At 39.9% G+C, this 16,546-nt stretch overlaps 1 protein-coding gene across 1 annotated transcript in view; it reads left to right on the top strand.

The window, feature by feature from the left end:
• CDC73 (cell division cycle 73) overlaps nt 1–16,546 on the top strand; it is a 102,347-nt gene that overhangs the window by 74,591 nt on the left and 11,210 nt on the right. Inside the window, exons 11-13 of the mRNA XM_059854487.1 lie at nt 7,868–7,925; nt 10,877–10,912; nt 11,318–11,405. Coding sequence (XP_059710470.1) covers nt 7,868–7,925; nt 10,877–10,912; nt 11,318–11,405 — 182 coding nt within the window. The remainder of the gene's footprint in view (nt 1–7,867; nt 7,926–10,876; nt 10,913–11,317; nt 11,406–16,546) is intronic.

Raw genomic sequence — 16,546 nt, 5'->3', positions numbered from 1 at the left:
GGATGAAGTACAACTGGGAACAACTGGTGCTGAATAATTTGTTGAACAAGCAATCATGAAATAACCCAAGGTCTTTCAATAGCTGCCCATGTATTAGAATTCTAATCCAGCATCCCCTGTGCTGTAGCAATGGGAGTCAGTATAAGCAGGGGAAGGCTGGAAGGAGCCTCAGCAGTTTCTGTTGCATTGAGATGTTTGACAGCATTCCACAAAGTTATCCAGTTACTTGGGTCTTGATTCATTTTGGGGATTTTTTTTTTTTGGATAAATTTTGATACAGAAGTCAAGGGTCCATCTGTATTCATTTAGGCACCTGCAGAGCTTTTAAAAATATTCTTCTCACACAAAGCATTTCATGAGTCTTTCCAGAAGTTGCAAAGGAACCTTGCTGAGGTCACTTAGACCTTTATTTATGTATTGCTTGCTCACTGGGTGGAGGTGTAAGTGGGGTCTTGCTGCTGCTCTGTACTGAGCTGCATTTCCTGCAATGTAAATGTGACTGTTCCCTTGAATCCCATTTCCAAAGCTGAATCTGAACACAAAAACAATAGTGCTTCTCTATATGTTTGGAATTTGCATGCCAGTTGTGCTCTTGGGCAAATGGGTTGCTTGAGCCCCATATTCTGTGCTATTTCTGATGAAAACCACTTCCTGTGGGTGACCAGTGCCTGTCTTTAGAGGCAGTGGTGAAACTAGATAGTTATGAATAGGTCAAGTTGTAAGTTAGAGACTCAAACAGGAGCCAATTTAGTAAATTCACAATTAGATACAAACTGATGTATCCTGGGCTGATTGTGGCATGCAGAAAACCAGTAGGGTAGAAACTTGACACCTGGCTTTAGAGAAGGATGAAACAATCCCTTAATAGTCAAACTGTGCTTCTCAAAACCCTCCCTGGCTGCCAAGAAATAAGTGTGAGGCTGGCTTAGATAACTAACCCAAAGGAAAGGTAGTCTGAGCAAAAGTGCTGTTTTAGTGATAACTGCCTTTGTCTTTTCACTCGGTTCATGGAAATGAATCATTAAAATGAGCATAGGGAGGTACAGACAAGCCTTTATTTTTCACAAAAACAAACAAGTCCTCTGGAGTTCTCAGGATTAAGAGTTCTTGTTTTTGATGAAAACAGCTTATCCCCGGGAAAATGGAAGTGTTTACATGTTTAATCTTTGCTACCAACATCTCTCTTCTGCTCAAAAATTGCTATTTCTATAGCAACAGTTTGAATTTATGTGGCTGATGTAAATTCAAGACAAAGTTCTTAATTTTACAGATATTCTGTGCAAGTATAGTGGTGGGAAGAGCTCTAGCACACTTCTGAGGACTCTTCAGAGGGGTTGGGTAGCTTAACTTTGGGGGTAATGGTTTTAACGTATCTCAGTGGTTGTGGCTTTGATTAATTATTTTCAAAAGCTTCTCCAGTGATTCCCATTATTGTTATTACTGCAGCTTTTTTATTTGCTTTTGTCCCTAGCTGCTCACTAGTCACTACAATTTTCTTTTAGATTCAGTTGTGATCTGGTTTGTTTTCTTTGCAGAACCAGAGCATTTCCTAAGATATCAATCAGCAGTCCAGTTAATTCAGGCATGTTTAAAGCTAATTTCTTTTGACCTGGTAATGAACAAGAAATTGCAGTGAATATTTTTAATTCAATGACAGTCATTGCCAGATCTAACCTGCAAAGACCCATCAGTTCCATTTATCACGTTTAACAGTGTCGGCGTTTCCAAATTTGAATATTCTTGTCAGTTTTAGTTCTGTAAAGGATTAATAAAGGACCAGGTTTGTAAGTGAAAATTGAATTTGCATGGTGTGGTACAGCACGTGTTAAAGTTTGGGTAGTCCCTGGGTGGAACCAGCAGAGTTTTATTTGTGCCACCCTCCCTTGGTTCTCCTTTCCCCCCTCCTCCATCCCTGTAGTGCTGTGCTCATTCTGATTTCCCTCTTTTGTCAAATGTGATATATGGACTTCAATATTTGGAAAGATGTAATGAGGCTTCTATTACCTTTGTAAGATTGACACTGAGTTGTGTGGCATGAAACTGAGTTTGGATTGGAAGCCTTCTATGCTGGATAAGACATGACCTTCAGTAAAATACATTTTAATATAATACACTAAAGGTTGGACTCAAGCTTGTAGGTCTTTTCCAAGTTTAATGATTCTATGATGAGTTTTGTATTTTGAAATAAACATGTTCCATATATTTTTTATCGGTCCTCTTTGTCTTGTCTCATCAGTTTTTTGGTTGTGCAGGCATGAAAAAGTGAATCTATGCCGGTATTTTCTTTAGGTAGTTGGTATAGGAGTCCTTTGATAAATACTGGTAAATTATTCTTCTGTTAAAATTTGTTCTGTAAAAATATCTTTAATTCTGCTTAAACTCCCACTCTCCCTTCCAGAAAATAAGAAAGTTGAAACAATAGAAACAGTAGAAATGACCTTTTCATTAATACTGCAAACAGTGGAACTGAAAACAACTATAATATTAGAAGTATTTGCACAATAAATTCTATTTTTTACTGTAAAGTTTAAAATTAGGAAGGCAGTTAAAAGCTTGCAGTTTATTATTTAAGTATGTCTTCTGGGACTCCATGCAGATTTGTGTGTGCATAGAAATAAGAAAATAAATGATACCAGTTTGATGTATAAATAAAATGATGATGTGAAACACTAGTTGAAATATCACTAGAATTTTCTTGATGCAAACATAAATCAGAGAATTACTGGGAAGGCTGCAGAGGCAGAGCCACTGAGTTGGATTATTTTGCATGACTCTTTGAAAAGCTTGGATTTTTTTTTCCAAGGCTTCTATGGGCTTTAAATTTTTTTAACAAAGCTCTATGTTTTCAGAATCCAATTTATATGAAATAGATGTTTCTATCAGGCTTCAAGTAGGGCATCTGGACCAATTTTTAGATACCTGCTTTGAAGTCAGGCCTTTGTTTTGGCTGTTTGTTCATACATTGATATATGCAATATTTAATTTATAGAAAAGTTGTATTCTTTTTAACTATGCAGTTGTTTTAGGCTTTTTCATAGTTCTTTAGGCTGGCTTTACTAAAATTTTCAAAGCTTCAGTACTTTAAGTCAGGAGATGATAATAGAGTTGCTGGTAATTAAAGTGGGTTTTAGTCCCTTGTACCTCAAATTGAATTGATACATTGAAGGCTGTTCTTAAAAATAATTTTACAACCTTGCCATCCACAGGCACTTCTTTTCTTTCTCTTTTGAATCTGAGTTTTGCTGTGTTCCTCTTCACAAACAGAGCTGTCTTGGGCTGAATTCTGTCCTGGCTGGAAGCTGCTCTGTGTTTGACATGCAAGCATTTGCTAACACTTCTTGCAGTGTTACTTTTTGCTTCTACTGCTTCTGGGCAGGAGCATGCAGGCTACTCAATAATTTTGAGATTTTTTGGTGAAATTCTGGGGCTAATTTAAATATTATTAAGGAATAAGATAGGAATCAAATTTACCAAATTAAAGCCACAAGATGGCATCAAATTGTAAACTTTGTCCTTTGCTCCTAATGATTTTTTAAAGGTCAAAATGCTACAGGCTTTTATGTTCTCTACTGAGAAACCAGTTGGGGAAGGGAATGTGCAATGAAATAGTTTTTCTTTCCACCATTTGGACCTGTACAGCTGCCATAAGACATCTTTACTAATTTGGTTTTGAACAGGGGGGGTTTATTTTCTAAACTGTAGCTGGAGTTATTGTTCAGGCAATTTTTCTTTTCAGTTGGGAAATGAAGGTAACCTAACTATGGCTGTTAATGCTCATTTAGACCTAAAGAAAACCACTAAGTATCTAAAATACAGACCTTTTCCTAAAATAGGAAAATAGGAAAACAACAGTTGGGTCCTGATATATCTGTCAGGTAAATGTTGGTAATGGGTAATTTTTTGTTAATTAATACACATAATAGCTGTTTTTAAAAATTGTTATTTTTAGAAAATTCAAAAAAAGAGGTTTAAAGAAAGAGGTTTAAAGCCAAGAGGTTTTAAAAGGTGTCTGAAAGAAAACAAAGAAACCCCCAACAGCCACTCAGGAGACATAAACCCAACCATGGCTGTACTAACCACAGGTACTGAGCTGTTTTCCACTCATCCATTGCTTTGTGAACCCAGTATTTTTTAGGTGTTTAGGTACAACGGTGCTGAATAGCAAAAGGGATACACTAAGCACAAAAACATTGTTAGGCAGAGATATTCTAAATGTCTGAAATGACAGGGAACATAAGCACTAAAATGAGTCCCACAGAGATCAAATCCAGCACTATGGGAGAACGAGGCAGTGAGGCTCAGGGAAGGGTGGAGCTGATGACATTCTGTGTCAGGTTGTTCTTCTGAATGGTTAAAATGTAAATCATAAGTAAACTCTCTCTCTCTCTCTCTCTCTCTCTCTCTCTCTCTCTCTCTCTATATATATATATATATATATATATATATATAACCTTCTATGGTAAATTAGCAGAAGTAAACCAAGTAATATGTTTTTGATTAAAAAACAACATTAAGTGGTTGTCTTAAAGAAGATTTGTGTTTTTCAAATTACATGGTTTTGTTACTAAATTAGTTTCAACTTATGAATATTCATAATATACTCCTTAACAGTGTCAAACAGCTTATGCATGAGAATTAGGTATGTCATTTTCGAGCAAAACTGTCTAAGTATTCAGAAATTTTGAGGAAATGAATGTTCTTTAAATAGCTAAACAGTGATTTCTGCTGCTTGTGATACTTTGGGTACAGCTGCATGAACAAAAGCTCCCTTAGCTGGAGTTCAAATTTGCAGTGTGCTGGTTACTTAAAAGCAACTTTTAGATTAAAAATTTCACATGAGAAGATTTGAAATACCTTTGTGTGTGCTCGGTGAGAAATAACTCTGGCCTTTACAGGGAGTGAGAGTGTACAAACCAGGAGTTGCCTCTGAGTAGCTGAGAGACCACAAATCACCAGCAGCACCCTCTTTGTGTAGCTGGATGAAGCAGCTACAGAGGTTACTCTGTCAGAGGAATACTTTTTTTCTCTGGGAGAAGTCCTAACATGGATTTCTCTGTGGTTATACCTCCTGAAGAAGAGAGCTTGTCTTAAATTAGTGTGTTGTCATAGGAAAAGCTTTTATCTCTATCTGAATGCTTTTGAAAAGCAGTAATTTTAAATCCAAACTTAGCAGGACAAAGGAAAATACTAGCAAAATTATCCTGATAATGGTTTCCTTACTGACACCATGTTTTCTTCTCCATTTCCAGTCTTGTCAACCACCACAGCTCTGTACTTCTGTTCTTTTCCTCACCTTGGTAGTATACATTTCTCCTTACACATCTACTGAGAAATGGGGGGTGAAATATTGATCAGAGTTTCTTTTGCTACATTGGCTGCAGCTCTTATAGAACAGAAGGTAGTGGTTAGATCACTGAAAATTGTAAAAAGAGAAGGGGTGTAAATCACCTCCAGAGGATTGATGGTACACTTTCAGTCAGGTGACAGCTGAGCTTTGAGGGTACCTCAATATCAGGAGTTGTGAGATGGGGGAGGTTCATTCCTGACATTATCATAGTCTAAGGTACCAATTTATTCAACTAAAAGCTGTGACTTCTATAATTTATTGATTTGCAGAATTTGGTCTTACAACAGAATGGTCATAGGCATGGAAATGGTATTTACTAATTTAAATGTATTTATTTCCTACTATTAATCAGATATTTTTATGTGGCTATTTCCTGTGCTTTGTTTTTCATTTGTGAGGGTGGGGTGTATTTTGTTTCTTTCATAGCCATGTTCTCAAAGCCTTCATGTTTTGTTTTATGCTCCTGCACTAAGTTTCCCATAAATCACTGTAGGGCAGGCAATTCAAAAGAGAGTGTGAAGAACCCCCAAAAAGATAATTTGCCAGTTACTTCATGAGGCCCAAGCCACTGGTTTGGCTTTGGTTCTTATTTGGTTATAATTCTTCACCAGTTTCTCTGCAGCAGCTCCTGGTTGCCTCCTTCACTGCAGGCTGTGTTTGAGCCATGGGAAGCACTGGGTGAGTGGCAGAGGAGGCAGCAAGGCTGCACTGCTCATTGCATAGGGGTGGAAGGAGGAGTGAAGGTGTGGGACAGCACACAGTAATGGTTATGCATCTAAATTGGATTTAAAAACTTGAAACTTGGCATTGCAGGAGTTGATGTTTCTTTGGCTTGATAATTTTCTTCACATTTCATCAAGTACTGTGAATTTAAGGAAGTGTTATGGGGGAATTCTTGGTTTCTTCAAAATGAGTAACTAGTGCAGCACAGAATAATTTTTTTGACACAGAACATTGTATCTTTCTACAGAAAGAGGTTCAGAAAGTTTTATTTTTGCTCTCTTGGAAAGTGGAAGTAAAAAGAAAGATGCTGTTTCTCAGTTGCAAGGCTTGTCTCAAAGGTAGTCAGCCTTTCCTGCTGCTCTTCCTCCAGAGTGTGGTAGTATTTTCATTTTTATAATTTTCTGAGTAATTATTGTGAAAGGACATTGGCAAAAATACCTTTCTTCTGCTGCTATAAAAATAAGTCTTGAAATAACAGGTACTGACTCAACTGCCCTACATAAATGTTGGTATTTCAATAATCAGAAAAGAGTACAGCAAAATTTGGGATAGACCCATTACTTGCAGTGCAGGGTTAAATCCTTCTACTAAAGATTAATGGGGGGTTGCTGCCTGTAAAAGTTAGAAAAGCTGCTCAGTGCACCAAATGTCAGCTCCAGCTTATTGTAACTAATCATTGTAACTACTCACTAAGGCTCAGGGAAGAGAGGCTTTGGGTAAATTTGTGTTTTCTATGGGCTTGTGTGGGAGCCTCTATTTGTATTTCAGAGATCATGAGATAAAGAGTTTTAACTTTCATGATGCAAACTTAAAAGCAGCTCCTCTAAGTATTATTTAAATGATGCAGTGAGCCCTCTCCTGAGCTTTCTTTTATTTTGCATTACAAAACACACTGTTATTTATGCATGGAGATAGAAGTCTGATAATGCCTATTGGAGTCCTTTCCAACAGGTTTTTCTCTGAGTGGGATCTCTGACCTTTCTCAGTGTCTCATGCTTGTAGGATACCTCACATAATGTTTTAAGTAATTTTCAGCTAAAATCCACCGTTTCATATTAAAAAGGTTTTTTTCCTGTCAGCTCTGCAAATAGATAGAAGTGGCTGGAATATGCTGCAGCTTTTTAGCATGTTGGTGCTATGTGTTATGTTCAGTGAGGTTTCACAGCAGAAACTGAGAGCAGAATTTGTTCTTGCAGGAATTGTGTTGCTCTGGAAGCAGACATGTGACCTCACTGTTTTCTTTGGTGCTGTGTTGACGCTGGGGAGTTAACAAGAATAAACAGTAGTGCAGGTCTTTTTTGTGTTACATTAAGGTAATTGGATAAGGCATGAGCAGAACTAATTATCATGAGAGTGCTATTTCTGGGCACTAAAACTCCTCAAGTCAGGAATGCATTGCAATTTCTTGGTCCTGGTTTTCCATCCAAAGCATAAGGGGATCCTGTTTGGAAATTTCTACAGCCAGTTGCTTATATTTACATTACTAACCCTTGGTGAAAATGGTAGTAGGTAAAATGAAACAATACTATAAATAGGAAAGGTTTCTTTGAATGTATGTTAAAAGTTTATGATTGGTTAAAATGTAAGACTGTAAAAGTTTGAGGTTGTCTGTCCTCCCTAAACCTAAACCAGGATCTATAAAGAGTTTGGAATATTTTCTCTATTTTTTTCCATCTCTTTAGTGGAAACATACTGGTCTCATTATCATGATACTTTCTGTACCTCTGTGTTCATTTGAAAACTCATGTACCTGACATGAAGCTCAGCTGATCATGTTGCTCTTCTGTCTTTCCAAAGGAAGGTGCATCTGCCCGAAAAACACAAACTCCGGCAGCACAGCCTGTGCCACGACCAGGTAAGGTGGCCACTGTCCCATGGGCTTCTGTCCCACATGTGCATGAGTTTCTAAGGAGTTCTCTTTGACACTTGAGTTAGCTCAGCAATGAAGTACAGGTCATTTATTTTTGGCCTTTAACTGTGCAAAAAACCCCATAGCCTTTTGTTTCATGTTATACCATGGGACTTGGGGTTGTTCTCTTCAGTGTGGTGCCCAGTTAGCCCGTTGAAAGGATGCACTGCTGAAATTAGCAAGTCAAGAACTTCTCTTGGTTGTGGGCTTGGTATGTCAGCAGTTAAAATTTCACAGAATTCCCACTCCATTACCTAACAAGAGCTGGTTAATACTCCAAGGATAAACAAACAGAATACCTAATCTCAAGAAGAGATGTATTATTACTTCTAGGATTAATATGTCAGAAATAAGTAGTTCGCTGAATGTGTTATCATTACTTCTTCACACTTCTTAAGCACATATTTGTAATGGGGCCAAAATCCTCAACTGGGTTTTTAATTCCCATTCAGTAAATTTTGGCTGCCAAGTCCATTTATCTGTCAGATTGAATCTTGAGTTTTGATGCAGTGATGGGATGATAAATGTACATTGTTTAAATAAGAAACCCTTAGGATGAGTTCTTAGAAGCATGTAGGACCAGTACATGAGAGGGACAGTGTTGGCAAACTGATGTGCAGATTAGCCCCTGGTTTATATACTGTGAGAATTCAGTGGTTTGGTGGAAGAAGGTCTCGAGTGAAAGGTGCTATTTCAGGACAAGATGATGTTATGAAGGTCCTGGGGACATTCTGATGGGCTTGGAAACAAAGCTACCAGTTAAAATGAATATACTTTTTCTAGAAGTACTGCTGGAATACTGTATATCCTTGTTGAGACTCTAAATGCTTGCAATGTGTGCCTTGCTAATTCCTTGAGATTTGTTTGCAGGATTTAATGCTAAGACTTAATATTGTAAAGCTGCTTCTTCCTCCAAAATCCATTCTAATATTGAATGTTCTCAGCATGCCCAAATGCTGTTGTGCACAGATTCTTCTGTTTGGTTATTTTGGAACTGGAAAGGTCATGCTGCCTGTCATACTTATCTCACTAGCCCCGTTAAGCATCCTAATACAGATGGAGTTGACAGACAGCAGTATGAAAAGGGTAGAAGTGGCAAGAAAGAAAATGTGACTGAGTTGTCACAGTCCCTGCTGCTGGCTGTGACTTCCTGGGCATTTCCTGCCAGCAGCGTGGGCTTTGTACATGATAGAGGTGACACTGATACTGCCCTGCTCTGAGGCCAGCCCCATCCATTATCTTGCATCTACATTGGAAATTGAAGAGAGAATAAAGAAGACAGGTGGAGTCAGGAGAGGTTTCTCTTTCTGCCTGTCCTAGGATATTTTTGCATTTTGATATTTGGATATTTTAAGAATTCAGCTGTTCTATTCTTAGCAGTCAAAGTAACTGAAACCTGCTGTTTCCAGGAGGATGCTGCTTTGCACATAGGAAGCATTAGTTAAATTAGGCTAAACTGTTGTACAGCAGTGATTTGAGGAAAATACTTGAGATGCGCTCTTAAATGATCTTTTTTGACGCCATTTTTCATTACCAACTTTTCACCCAACCTGTCTGTGTACAGCTACTTAATTTCTTACAGATGCTTATTCTCCCTCTCTCTCCTTTTTGTTTTGATGTTTTTTGCCTTAAGACAGCTGGCTCTGCCCACAATTTCAAGAATATTTTTACTTTAGGGAGATACCTAAATTAAGGAAAAAAATTAAAAATCACTGGGTAGGTAAAGTTCATGTAGTTCAATATAGTGTTGCCAATTATATCTGTGCATTTGACAGTGTCAGGAAAAGATAATTAAGGATATGGTCTCAATATTTCAATAATGGCAAGTATGTGCTGTGAATATTTATACTGTTCTAGGAAGTTTCTGAAACAGTTGGTCATAAATAAACATGAGCAAGTTGGTGCTAAGCAATTGGAAGTCAATTAATGAGATTTGTCATGCATAGTAGCAACTGAGACTTGAGTTAGTCTGCATCAATCTCTACTACTCACCATTTTCTGAATTAGGATAAACATGGATGATGATGATGATGATGATTATCAAGTGCTACATTTCTCTCCTGAAGTTAGGGCTCCTGAAAACTGAACTATGAAATGTTTATTTGGGGAAACTGGGCAGGTCACCTGGTAACCAGGGAATGGCACCAAAGTGAAGAAACAAAGAGGCTTTTCCACTCTTGGCATGCAGTGTCTCCTGTTCTGAGGTGGTCACAATTTGGAAGACTGAAGGGGAAACATTTTGCTGGAGAGATGGGGGGAATTTTGTTGGTGGGTGGGTTGGTTTTTTCTTTTTTTCTTTCTCTTTTCTTGGTTGCTTGGGTGGTTTTCCCCTTGAGTGTCAAGCTTGACTGTGTCTGGCTCCTGAAGACCTCATGTAACTCCAGCTGCAATCCAAAATTAACTTGAGTAAGCCTGGAATTCAGGTTTTGATTGTTTAAAGTTCTGTATGTTTGGGATAGCTAAACCCCATGGATGTCATGTGCAATAATAACCACTAATGAAGAGGTGAGGTGTAGAGATCAGTTTCTTGTGAAGGCTGGTTCAGCACTACTGAACTGAAGGATCTACAAGCAGCTTTTTTCAAGATCACTGGGAATTTTTGTGTCCTGGCCTTTTGCGGAGGATGGAGAGGGATGAGTGGCTTCAGTAAAACTGGGAGAGATTGACTGAACTCTCCTAATATGTGCTTCAGATGGTCAAAAGCTGTTTGTTTTCTGAATGCTCAAACCCAAATTATAAATCCTTTCATCATCTTAGTGTCTTGCATCTGTGAAAGTGATCTAATGACTGTAATGTGACTCTTCCCTACTCACTCCTGCAATTAAACAGATGCCTTGCAATGACATTTGGATTGATGTCCTAGTCATTCTGCTGTGTTTTGGGTTTTTTTTTCTCAGTTTCTCAAGCAAGACCCCCTCCAAACCAGAAAAAAGGTGAGTCAATTTTAGTTTCATGATCCTTTTCATTTTTGTGTCAATTGTGCCCGCTTTTCCTTTTTTTTTTTTCCGGACAATACAAGCAGCAATATAAGCAAGCAGTGGAATCTGTAGCATGTATTCTGTATAGCATAATAGCATTCTGTTGTGCTAAATATGGGTCCCACACATGTTAAGAGACTTGGGATACAGGGATCTGCTTTCTTGGTGAATGAAAACCCTGGCTTTAGGAAAGCTTTACTACTATTTTCCTTTACTATTTTTCCATTATTGGGACCTTTTAAGCAAGTTTTGTTGTGTACAGTTCCTTTAATGAAAAAAAGGGGGAGGGGAGGAAACAACAACCAGAACACAACAAAAAAAACCCCCTTCAGGCAAAGTCTGACTTTATTATCTCTACAGGATCTCGAACTCCCATAATCATTATTCCAGCAGCCACGACCTCTTTAATAACAATGCTTAATGCAAAGGACCTTCTGCAAGATCTGAAGTAAGTAGCTGATTAGAACATACTGTATAACAATTTGTTTTCAGGTACAAAGTTATACTAACACCTAATTAGTGATTAAGCAAGAGGGTTCATTTACTCCCTTGTGACAAGCTAGTCTTACAGACCAGAGTATAAAAGAAATTAATTCCTCTTGACTAGCAGTAAAAAAAGCAGAAACCTAATTCAGAGTTTTGGCTCAGTTGTGACCTGTAGGCAGATTTAGCAAACTTTTGCAGTTGGAATGTGTGCAGTGCCTTTCTTTGATGTGACATCTGTGCAGCCACGTGCAAGTGAACCCTTCCCATGGAAGAAGGCTGAGAGGAGCTGACCAAGGGCGCTCCTGGAGCTCGGAAAAGATTTTGGGAAAGGACCACAGTTATTGTAAAGGAGAAGGTGACCAGATGGGCTGTGTCAGCCAAGCATCCCAGCTGGTTGTGCAAACAAAAAGATTTTTCTGAAGTTCACATATTGTCATTAAGTATTGATGCAAATGCATCCAGGGAAATTTCAGTGAATTACTAAAACTTGTTTATCACATCACACATCAGATTCCAAGATATAATTCATTATGGGTGAATGAATCTTTTTGCTTGTCCAACAGATCATGGTTTTTAGACTTGCCTATCAGTAAATATAAGGTAATTTTTTGGAAACAGTCTTTTTCACAGAGAAATACACTGTTGTAGGTTGTCTGCAATGGTATATCTAAAAAATGGAGGGATCATCTTTCTATCACCTCCAGCACTCATCTTTCATGATACTGTTACACACCTTTTCATCCAAACCAGGCTGTACTGGTGGTACAGCTTTTGCTGGAGTTGCCCTAGAATTGTTTAAACTGTGCTCTGAGATACCAGGTGCCTTGTGATCCACAGCTAGTTCCAGTTTCTCTCTTACTGCCAGAGGCCATCAGAGGTCCAGTGAGTGTCCTGGGCTCTCCGTGTCTCTTCTGAAATACTTTGAGGGAAGGCTGCCTTTTAACGTTACAGTTCAATGTGCAAGCTCTCACAGCACTGATCCAATTGGATTGGCAGAGGGTGTTTGTTTATGTGGGTTTTTAATATATAGGAAAAAAAAAGTAGCCCTGGTTTAAAAAAAAAAATCCCTGGCTTTTACAGCTGTATAATTTGTGACTTCCTGGCACAGGTGTACCTAGAAAGGAATGAAGCACCTGTGTAGTGGGCTGACTGCTGGTCAGATGCCAGTGCACTCATGAAAATCATCTACTCTTCTTCCTCTGCTGTAAAGGGAGCAGAGGAGGGGAAAATAACCAGGAAAACTAAAGCTTGTGGTGTTGAGATAAGAATTAGGAGAAAATGCTTTAGGGGCAAAACAGGCTCAAAACTTTAAATGGTGTAAAGAAAACTTTATTAACAGAATTAAAGGAGAATGATAAGAACTAAAATAAACCTTTAGATCACTTTTCCTCCCCCCAGCCTCTTCCTATTTCCCAACTTCAATGTAAAGAGACAAAACATGGGATTTTGAGTCAGTTTATCACTTCTAAAAATAAGTCTTTCTTCAGTTCACTTAGGGAGAGGAGTCTCTCCTGCCGTGCCATAGGAAACAATTTCTCGTGGTTTTAATTTTCACGAGCAGCAGCCCGCCCGGAAATCTGCAATCCTGAACTCCCTCCCACGTTTTGTCAGTCTTCTCACAACTGCCTCCGTGGGTCACTGGCTTATGGGGTGCAATTTTTTAAGGATGAGCTGTTCTAGTATAGAAGCAAAGGTTCTCTTCTTCGGTCTCTTAAAGCAAAAGTTTTCTCTCTCTGTTCAAGTCAGATCACAGCGTCTTTCAACATCTATATACTCCAGTTCTCTTCTGAGCTGCAGGAGGACGCTGCATCTCCCCATATGCTTTATGAGTTACAGGGAAATAGTCTGGTGCATTATATTCTCACCTTGGCTTGCAAAAGGTTTTCAGCTCCTAAACCTGAGCATCTCTTCTCCTTTGCTCTGGGCTTCGGCCCTTCCTTCGTGCCTTCACCTTTCCTTTGCTCTTCGGGAGAAGGTTGGTGTCCACAGATTTATTGTTCTCAGATGGAATTTTTCAGCAGTGAAAAGGTTAATCTCTCCCGGGCCCTGCCTCGGGGCCATGGCTCGCTGTGTTTCTCCTGCTTCTGGTGCGGGCCGGCAGCGCCGCGGTGCCCCGGCCGCGGTGCCCCATTCCCGGTGCCCCAGCCGCGGTGCCCCATCCCCGGTGCCCATCCCCGGTGCCCCAGCCGCGGTGCCCATCCCCAGTGCCCCAGCCGCGGTGCCCCATCCCCGGTGCCCATCCCCGGTGCCCCAGCCGCGGTGCCCATCCCCAGTGCCCCAGCCGCGGTGCCCCATCCCCGGTGCCCCGGCCGCGGTGCCCCATTCCCGGTGCCCCAGCCGCGGTGCCCCATTCCCGGTGCCCCGGCCGCGGTGCCCCATTCCCGGTGCCCCAGCCGCGGTGCCCCATTCCCGGTGCCCCATCCCCCGTGCCCCATCCCCCGTGCCCCATTCCCGGTGCCCCATCCCCGGTGCCCCAGCCGCGGTGCCCATCCCCGGTGCCCCATTCCCGGTGCCCCATCCCCGGTGCCCCAGCCGCGGTGCCCCATTCCCGGCTCTGGCGGCTCCGCGGGGATTCCCCGGCTGCAGGAATCTCGGCAGCCGCGCCGGGGGCGGGGAAGGGGAGGGGGGACACGTCGACTTCTCTCTTCTCTAGAAAGCAGGAAGTAAGAAAGAGGTTTCTGTGGGTTTTTTTATTCCTAAATATGATTTATAGAGGCGTGTCCAGCTTCTCTAATTGGCTTAGCAGCGTATCAGTTTTCAGAGCCAGCTAGCTTTTGTTTCTGTCAGCTATGAAGGAAGCTGTGATGTCTGTCATGGGGAAAATCACTTCTCTGGCTGACCCTTTTTCCTTCTCACCAAAAATTCAATTAAGGCAAACCCAGGACAATTGGTCTGTCATGTCTAAGAGCATCTGTGCCAGGAGTCAGAGTTTTCAGCAGTCATCTTGCCAAGGCCTGTCCCAAGAGGATGTTTGCATTTAGAGTGCAAGGAACACGATCCAGAACAAGCTGAAAGGAAGTTGAAGGGTTCAAAGGATGACACTGCATAGTTAGCCTATGTGAAAGAGAAAGGGGAGAAACAAGGTATGAATCAGAAGTGCAATAGCAGAATTCAGAAGAGTAAAATATTAATTTAGCCATGACAGGTCTAGCACTCTTCTGGAAAATATGCCACTTGGCCTGTATTTGTTTGCATTCAGATTTATGGAAGTACTTTGTTCAGGAATGGCTTCAGGGTTTGTTTTTACTGTTAAGATATGCAGAGTGTAGAACTAGCCTTGATGTGGAGTGTGATTGATAGATATGTGATGGTTTTCCAAGGAAAGAAGACTTAGCTAATTTCTGCCTCCAAGTCAGCACCTTCTTTAACTCATTCCCCACTTGCAGCTAAATTTGACAAAAGAGCAGAGATTTCAGAGACTCCTTTCACTGCCACAAGTTTTGGGATAAAGAAATATTGTCCAGGTAGAAAAGATACACCTAAATCAATCTTCCCTCCCTTACCCTTGCTGAGGAAGATGCAGATGTATTTGCATTTCTTGTGTTTCTAGAGATAGTCAGCCTGCTTGTATTTGCCATCACAGGGGATTGGTGGTACAGCAGAAGGAGGAGAGATTTTTGGAGCTGGTAGGGTAAGAGCCATTGTAGGGGAGACCGTGAAGAAATGGAGCAGAAGCCTGGGAGGATGATGGCCCTGTGGTGGTTGGGATATGGCTATCCATGAGGAAACAGAGTCTGTGAAATGTGTGATCATAAAGAATGAGAATTTGGGTTTCATAAATCAACTTTTGTGCTTCTGTCCATTTAAATGTTTCTTAAAACAAAAGAAGGAAAAAATCAGCTTAAATTAAAGATCAAAAACAGAGATCAAAACTTACAATCATAGCTGGGAATCTGTCCTTTAGGATACTTTTAGTCTACAATCCTGGATTGTTGGTTTTTTTTAAGGAACTGGACTGTAATACATACTTTGGATATGAGAAAAATTATTTGTATAATTGCCAGATATTTTAGGTGGGTGGTTGTAAAATAAACAGGAGATTCTTCATCCAGTTCTGTGGTAGGACTTGAATTGCCAAGAACTGAGAGAAACTTATTAATTATACCAAGATTTTTACTAAGCCATTTATAGCTCTGTAGTATATTAGTTTTTCATGCTAAATTTGGCTGACATTTGTATGATGCTTAGCATCTTACTTTATCACTTATGTTAGGCTCTCTTTTAAGGAAAGCAGGAAAACTATCATGTGTAGAAGGAAATACATATGACAAGCCCAAAGCATGGCGCTAGTTTAAGATTTTATTTTTAAGATATCTAATTTTTGTATTCAATATATTTGTTGCAACTTAGATTTTGAAGGGAGACATTTCTGTATGTGACTGTAAGATATACAATTCACCTGCTAAATAATATGCAAATATTCTTGCTAAGTTTTTTTGAAAGATTTCTTTTCTAAGAAGCCAAGCACAGCATAAAGTGAAGAGTTTCTAAATTAATAAAAAGATAAAATTTAATTTAAAATCATAACTGCAATACATTCTGGTATGTTGTGATGCCTCTTTAAAATATTTTATACAATACATTTTATTCTTACTCACTATCTGAGTGCAACATGGGTTATCACAATTACTGTGTGGAATTGTGACTCAGTATTTGAGAATACCTGAAGTCAGGTTTTTCAGAGACAAGGCTTCTGCTTTACATGGAGCCAAAGTGAAGCAGGAGTTCCATCAGGCAGATGAGAATGACTTAATGCTGATGATGTATTTTTATTATGATGATGCTCTTGCTTGTGATACATTTAACCCTGTGTGGCCAGGCAACTCACTGGAGATTTATCCAGTTTTGATACCAAGTCAAGTATCTGGGATAGATTCAGGCATGATGTAGTGTAAAAAAGCTTTGTTCTCTTGCAAAAATAGGTGTCTAAAGCTTTGGATACTGTAAGTTAACAGAAGTACTGAGAGGGTGGTAGAAATAAGTCTTCAGTTCAGAACACAATCAAATGTGTATTGCCATGATCTCACTTGCTGGTAAGTTGCCTTATTCTCCTTTCATGCATTTTTCAGTGTGCCTGAGCTGGGGGCCAGAAAGGGCTGCTCT

The sequence above is a fragment of the Haemorhous mexicanus genome, chromosome 9 (genome assembly GCF_027477595.1).
Source record: "Haemorhous mexicanus isolate bHaeMex1 chromosome 9, bHaeMex1.pri, whole genome shotgun sequence".
In the NCBI taxonomy this organism is placed as follows: Eukaryota; Metazoa; Chordata; class Aves; order Passeriformes; family Fringillidae; genus Haemorhous; species Haemorhous mexicanus.
This window is presented reverse-complemented; position numbering and strand designations above follow the sequence as displayed.